Source organism: Anomaloglossus baeobatrachus, chromosome 3 (genome assembly GCF_048569485.1).
Source record: "Anomaloglossus baeobatrachus isolate aAnoBae1 chromosome 3, aAnoBae1.hap1, whole genome shotgun sequence".
NCBI classification, from domain to species: Eukaryota; Metazoa; Chordata; class Amphibia; order Anura; family Aromobatidae; genus Anomaloglossus; species Anomaloglossus baeobatrachus.
The window spans coordinates 2,261,844-2,269,309 of NC_134355.1; the positions used below are offsets into that span (position 1 = coordinate 2,261,844).

The 7,466-nt window shown below is 53.4% G+C and overlaps 1 protein-coding gene across 1 annotated transcript in view; it reads left to right on the plus strand.

Annotated features, from left to right (window-relative positions):
- The window catches only part of CUL9 (cullin 9), a 215,668-nt gene extending 214,992 nt beyond the window's left edge, over nucleotides 1-676 (plus strand). Inside the window, exon 41 of the mRNA XM_075338942.1 lies at nucleotides 118-676. Coding sequence (XP_075195057.1) covers nucleotides 118-337 — 220 coding nt within the window. The 3' untranslated portion in view covers nucleotides 338-676. The remainder of the gene's footprint in view (nucleotides 1-117) is intronic.
- Nucleotides 677-7,466: the final 6,790 nt, after the last annotated feature.

Sequence of the window (7,466 nt, forward strand, 5' to 3'; positions counted from 1 at the left end):
GACATGTCCAGTAGAGCCCAGGCGGTTTTGATGGTGGACAGATCTAGTGGAGCATGGCTGGAGGTTGTGGCTGATCTGATGCTTGATACTGACTTCACCTCTTTGTCCCCTACTCAGTAATATTGATGACGCCTCTGACTCTGTTGATACCGCTGGTGAGCAGGATGATGATGAAGAGGAGGATGAAGATTATGTGCATGAGGGTCCCAATTATGCTCCAGTCTGGAATGAAGAATATGACGAGGATGAATTCTCGTACGATGAAGACGATGATTCCGAAAACCTGGAGCCCGACTCCTTTATCTTTGAGGATTATGATGGAGAAGTCTACAATTGACCTTCCCCTCTTCATTGGTGGGGTGCTCTCATATAAGCCACTTTTTACATTTCACCCTGCACCCCTCCCCCACGTGCCTGGGGGGTGATCACATTATGCGGATAATTCTTGATAATTCACTGATTGCCTCCGCTCCAGATAATGAAGCTGGAATTCTATAAACCTTTATATTTATAATTAAGAGTTATTTTTATTAATCCTGTTTATTTTCTGTTTCATTGTGACACCCCACCATTACCCATTATTGGAGGTTGGTGCGAAGCGGAGCAGCCGGAATTCTCTGCAGCTTCCTCCGAAAATATGTTCAGCTTGTTTATTAAAGGTGCAGTTAAGCTGTGACCGCTGTTCTGTGATTTATGACGTGTACGAGCGAGAAGAGATTGTCAGCGAGGACACAGTGTCTGTACCGTGTGATTGCATATGACGGAGCGCACAGTACAGCGAGGGAAGAGGGGGCGCGCGCGGGGTACAGCGAGGGAAGAGGGGGTGCGCGGGGTACAGCAAGGGAAGAGGGGGCGCGTGGGGTACAGCGAGGAAAGAGGGGGCACGGCAGTGTACAGCGAGGGAACAGGGCACGGTACAGCAAGGGAAGAGGGGGCGCGCGAGGGGTACAGCGAGGGAAGAGGGCGCGTGTAGGGTACAGCGAGGGAAGAGGGCGCGCGCGGGGTACAGTGAGGGAAGAGAGCGCAGCACAGTATCTGCCCTCCCGTGCTGCAGAATCTGCTTATCCTGCCACCTGTTTGTGTGAATATTTGTGACTAAATGTCACATTTGCCACAAAATAATCGTAATACTAAAAGGTGTGCAAAGGTTGTATGTACAGCACGAGTGTGCACAAATATCACACCTTCTACACTGCAATCATTTTCACTTCACCTTTGTATAAACCAGTATTATAAACCCCTTCCCACACCAGTCTCTACCATTATGGGTCTATAAGACTGTTGTACCCATGGATTGTAAAGGTAATTCCAAGATCTGCCGTCATGTGAACCCTAAAATGGGTCAATGAAAAATACACGTTTCCCTGCAAAAATCTCTTCGGACACTGAAAAGTTAAAACATTATCGGTGTTATGAAACTCGGAGCTGAAAAATAAAAACTTACTGTCATGAACAGCCGGGGGAGTCACTCAGAAATCCCACCGCTGCCACCAATATGTCACGATCGGGGGGTAACCAGCGGGAGTCACACCCCTCCTTTATACCTCCCGATCGACAGACAGAGCACGTGACGTGCTCTCTAGCGCCCCTCTTATAGTCAGGCCAATTATGGAATTGCCCGAAAATAAGCAAAGAGGCCGCTATTCTCCTATGCTGAGGATTGAAGGGTTCCCGGTGAGAGTAAGGTATATATTCCCCGACTCCTGCGGTGGAATATATCTAATCCGCCCCTGATCTCACGGGTCGCCCCACAATGATCCTTAGCACAAACTCGCTGCCACCAACCGATTTACAGTAACTATTAGCTGAACACACGGATGTGGGATTCACGATTGAGATAATAGAACAGGCTGATTAAATTATATAATTAATCTTGGGCTAAGGCACACTAGAAACTACAATATATACAATACGGAAGCTACAGAATATATACAGTGCATAGGTCAGAGTACAGTTACGAGTAAAGCATGGTTTACAAACAGGCATACAGTTCAAGCAGTTACCTTGTGTGTCCGGCCACAGGGGGGCGCTGTTAGACCAGGTTTCCGGAACTCCCTCACAGGTCTTTCCCGACCAGACCCCCGAGCAAAGAACAAGCTAAAATGGCCGAACTGTGTTTATCAATCCTGGCTTAATCCAGGTCCCCTCCTACCTTTGTGACCTCAAAGGGAGGCACTGCCACTCCCCCTGCTTTGAGTCAGAATAATATTCCCAAGGGATTATTAATCATAACTTTGCCTGGGAATGTCGTAGGCGGACGCCAATGCTCTCATTTTGACAGTTTTATAAATTTAGCTGCAAAACGAGAGGACTCATGGCTTGTCTGCTAGTTCCCCACTGGCCAATTATCACGCCTGGGGTACTTCCCAAGGTCCCACTCCCATAAAAAAGGTGTGCCAGCATCGTCCGCATGCGAAGACACCATTTTTATGGTTGCCGTATTTATCGGACGTACGGCTCGCGAGATATTAACCATATTTTACCATAGTCGTTCTGTCTGGTGGCTTCCTTATAATGAGATAGGAACTCCTGTTACAGGGTCACGGCAGGGGGTCATCCTGTGTCCATTGTTCACAGATCATCTAATCTCCATATCACAGGAGATGGCCTTTGGATGTGTTGCTGGGATGTGACACCTTCACAGATGTTGGACATCTGAGAAGAAGGGAAGGGGCGCTACCACGGAATGATGAGAGCGATTATGACTGGAAATCATAATTCCTCTTCATATCCCAGGATTTTCCTCACACCTCCCCCCTTTCGAGGGCGCTAGGGGGCAGCACACTCCAGTGTTCCCCCGTGTGCCCGTCCGCGACCTCTCCTTGTCGGGACAGCCTGTCGGCGTTACCGTGGTCACGGCCCCTTTTGTGGCGAATGGTGAAGTTGTATTGCTGGAGCGCAAGGCTCCATTGCAACAACCTCCCATTCGTCCTGGAGACGGTGTGTAACCAGCTAAGGGGATTGTGGTCCGTCTCCACGATGAAGCGGCGCCCATATAGGTAGCGTTGCAGACGCTGCAGGGCCCACACTATGGCTAGGTATTCCTTTTCCATCATGGAGTAGGCCACTTCCTTTGGTAACAGCTTCCTGCTCAGGTACAAGACTGGGTGCTCTTGGCTCGCCGAGTCCACCTGGCTGAGCACAGCACCGAGGCCGAATTCACTGGCGTCAGTTTGTACTGCAAACGGCCGCGCAAAGTCGGCTGCCTGTAGTACTGGCTTGCTGGACAGGGCACCCTTTAGGGCCCTGAAGGCTGTCTCGCAGTCCACTGTCCAATCGACTGCCGAGGGCAGCTTCTTCTTGGTGAGGTCCGTCAGGGGCTTCGCCAGGCTACTATAGTGTGGAACAAACCTCCTATAGTACCCGGTGGTCCCTAAGAAGGACATCACCTGCTTCTTGGTCCTGGGGGTGGGCTAGGACGTGATGGCCTCCACTTTCTCAGGCTCCGGCTTCAGAGCTCCCTCGCCTACCCGGTGACCCAGGTACTGGACCTCGCTCATGGCTAGCTGACACTTCCCCGGCTTGATGGTCAAACCTGCCTGGTGGATCCGCCTGAGCACCTGTGCTAGATGCTCTAGGTCAGTCATGGCGAACCTTTTACAGGCCGAGTGCCCAAACTGTAGTTCTAAACCCATTTTTTTTTCCGAAGTGCCAACCAATCCTATTATGTAAATAATTGATTTTAACCTTACCTTTGCAGTCTTCTCTTCTCTTCAGCAGGGGGCATCACACTCATGCGTGCTTACCACACATTGGAGCTGAGCCCCTGCCCTTTCCAGACACAGCAGTTGGATTGATCTTTCTGGAAATAAATTGCAGCATATTAGACAGAGATTTTAGCCTGGAATGCAATCAGATGTCACCCTGTAATCCACATCTACATTTCAATGTCTGAAGATCTTGAAATCCCATAAAGACGTACGAGTTGCTATTCTCCCCTTTCATTGTGTAGTTATGTCCCCTTCCTGGCAAACATGTCCCCCATCCTGATATATATTTCCTACATTCTGGTATATTTGTCCACATCATGGCCCCATCCTGGTAAATGTACCCCATCCTGGTAAATGTATCCCATCCTGGCATGTTCCCCCATGCTGTTAAATGACCCCATCCTGGTAAATGTACCCCATCCTGGTAAATGTACCCCATCCTGGTAAATGTATCCCATCCTGGCATGTTCCCCCATGCTGTTAAATGACCCCATCCTGGTAAATGTACCCCATCCTGGTAAATGTATCCCATCCTGGCATGTTCCCCCATGCTGTTAAATGACCCCATCCTGGTAAATGTACCTCATCCAGGCATGTTCCCTTATCCTGGTAAATGTACCCCATCCTGATAAATGTCACCCTTCCTGCTAAATGTTCCCCATCCTGGCATTTTTCCTCATCCTGGCATGTTCATGTACCCCCATCCTGGCATGTTTCCCCCCCATCCTTTCATGTTTCCCTTCATTCTGGTAAATGTATCCCCCATTCTGGTAAATGTATCCCCCATTCTGGTAAATGTATCCCCCATACTGGTAAATGTATCCCCCATACTGGTAAATGTACCCCTTCCTGGCATGTTTCCCTTCCTGCTAAATGTACCCCATCCTGGCATGATTTCCCCCATCCTTACAGTCATGTTTACCCCCATCTTTGCAGCCATGTTTCCCCCATCCTTGCAGCCATGTTTCCCCCATCTTTGCAGCCATGTTTCCCCCATCTTTGCAGCCATGTTTCCCCCATCTTTGCACGTTTCTCTCCATCTTTGCAGCCATGTTTTCCCCGTGCTCTCCATGTTTTCCCCGTGCTCTGTTTGTATATGCCCCATGCTCCCATGTTCCCCCCGTGCTAGCTCTGTCCCCCGTGCTCCCCATGTTCCCCCCCGTGCTGGCTCTGTCCCCCGTGCTCCCCATGTGTCCCCCATGTAGGCTCTGTCCCACGTGCTCCAATGTTTCCCCCGTGCTCCCCATGTGTCCTCCGTGCGCTCCATGTTTGCCCCGTGCTGGCTCTGTCCCCCGTGCGCTCCATGTTTCCCCCATGCTCCCATGTTTCCCCCGTGCGCTCCATGTTTCCCCCGTGCGCTCCATGTTTCCCCCGTGCGCTCCATGTTTCCCCCGTGCGCTCCATGTTTCCCCCGTGCGCTCCATGTTTCCCCCGTGCGCTCCATGTTTCCCCCGTGCGCTCCATGTTTCCCCCGTGCGCTCCATGTTTGCCCCGTGCTGGCTCTGTCCCCCGTGCGCTCCATGTTTCTCCTGTGCGCTCCATGTTTCCCCCATGCTCCCATGTTTCCCCCGTGCGCTCCATGTTTCCCCCGTGCGCTCCATGTTTCCCCCGTGCAGGCTCTGTCCCCCATGTGTCCCCCGTGCGCTCCATGTTTCCCCCGTGCAGGCTCTGTCCCCCATGTGTCCCCCGTGCAGGCTCTGTCCCCCATGTGTCCCCCGTGCAGGCTCTGTCCCCCATGTGTCCCCCGTGCGCTGCATGTTTCCCCCGTGCAGGCTCTGTCCCCCATGTGTCCCCCGTGCGCTCCATGTTTCCCCCGTGCAGGCTCTGTCCCCCATGTGTCCCCCGTGCGCTGCATGTTTCCCCCGTGCAGGCTCTGTCCCCCATGTGTCTCCCGTGCAGGCTCTGTCCCCCATGTGTCCCCCGTGCGCTCCATGTTTCCCCCGTGCAGGCTCTGTGCCCCATGTGTCCCCGTGCGCTCCATGTTTCCCCCGTGCAGGCTCTGTCCCCCCCACATCTTGGCACAGCCGCACAGAGGCTAAAAATAAAAAAAAACTCACCTTCTGGCCCCCACTCCTCCACTGCTGCGTCCTCAGTCACTTCAGTTCCTCGCGCGGCCACAAGACACCGGCGCCGCCTACTGACGCTCCTCCGTCTCCTAGGCAACAGGTCTGCAGCCCAGGAGAGGAGGAGTGTCAGAGCGAGGAGAAATGTCTCCTCTGCTAAACACCAGTTTGAGCTGCTGGCGCGACCACACCAGCAGATCAAACTGGCGCAGTGTGGCGACAGCGCACGTGCCAGCACAAACGGCTCTGCGTGCCCTGTCTGGCACGCGTGCCATAGGTTCGCCATCACTGCTCTAGGTGATCCTCCCAGGTGGGACTGAAGACAGCAATGTCATCCAGGTACGCGGCCGCGTACCCTTCAAGTCCCTTGAGCAGAGTGTTGACCATCTGCTGGAAAGTGGCAGGGGCATTCTTCATTCCGAATTGCATCACCGTGGACTCGTACAGTCCAAATGGGGTAATAAAGGCAGAGCGTTCCCTGGCCTTGCAAGTCAGGGGAATCTGCCAATATCCCCGGCTCAGATCCATGATGGTCAGGTACTGAGCCCCGGCCAACTGATCGAGCAGGTCATCGATGCGTGGCATTGGGTACATCAATCTCCTGGCACATGTGTTGCTGCACCTCCAGGGAGACCCGATATGCTGAACGCTGGATCGGGGGATGATCCCCAGTGTCCACTTGATGGACGGCCAACTCAGTCCTTCCGGGCTGGTTGGTAAACAACCCCCGGAAGGGGTGTAGGGTGGCCCACAGCTGGGACCATTGGTCCTCCAAAAGCTGGTGGCCAACCTCCACATCCTCAATGGATCCGCCTGCCCTAACCTGGGCTAGCATATTCAAGAGGGTTTCCGCCTCTCCCTCTTCGGGCAGGTTGCACACGGGGAGTGCAAATGCCTCCCGCTCATGTGCCTTCATCATGTTCACATGGAAGGCCTTCCGCCTTCCACGGGTGGGGTCCAGGGTGACCTGGTACGTTACAGGGTTGAGCTGCTGGTACACTAGGTATGGGACTTCCCAGGCTGCCTGAAGCTTATCCTGTGGTACGGGGACCAGCACCCACACCTTCTGACCCACTTGGTAGGTCCTCTCACAAGCATTCTGGTCGTACCGCCGCTTCTGATCGGCCTGGGCTTGAGCCATATGGTCGTGCACCAGCTGCGTCAAGGCCTGCATTTTGTCCCAGAAGCGCATGACATACTCGACGACCGACACTCCAGGGGTGGCCAACTCCCCTTCCCAAACCTCTTTCACCAGAGCCAGGGGGCCCCGCACACATCGCCCGTACAGGAGCTCAAAAGGTGAGAACCCCGTTGAGGCCTGTGGAACCTCCCGGTAAGCAAATAACAGGTGTGGGAGATACCGCTCCCAGTCACGCCCATGGGAGTCGACCAACATCTTAAGCATCTGCTTTAAGGTGCCATTGAACCGCTCGCACAGGCCATTAGTCTGTGGATGGTACGGGCTGGCGACCAGATGTTGCACCTGGACTTGCTTACAGAGGGCCTCCATCAGCTGTGACATGAATTGGGTCCCCCGGTCAGTGAGCATTTCCTGGGGAAAACACACTCGAGAGAAAATCTCCAGCAATGCGGTGGCCACCTTGTCAGCCCGAATGGATGTCAAGGCCACTGCTTCAGGGTACCGGGTGGCATAGTCTACTACCGTCAGTATGAAGCGTTTCCCGGAGCTGCT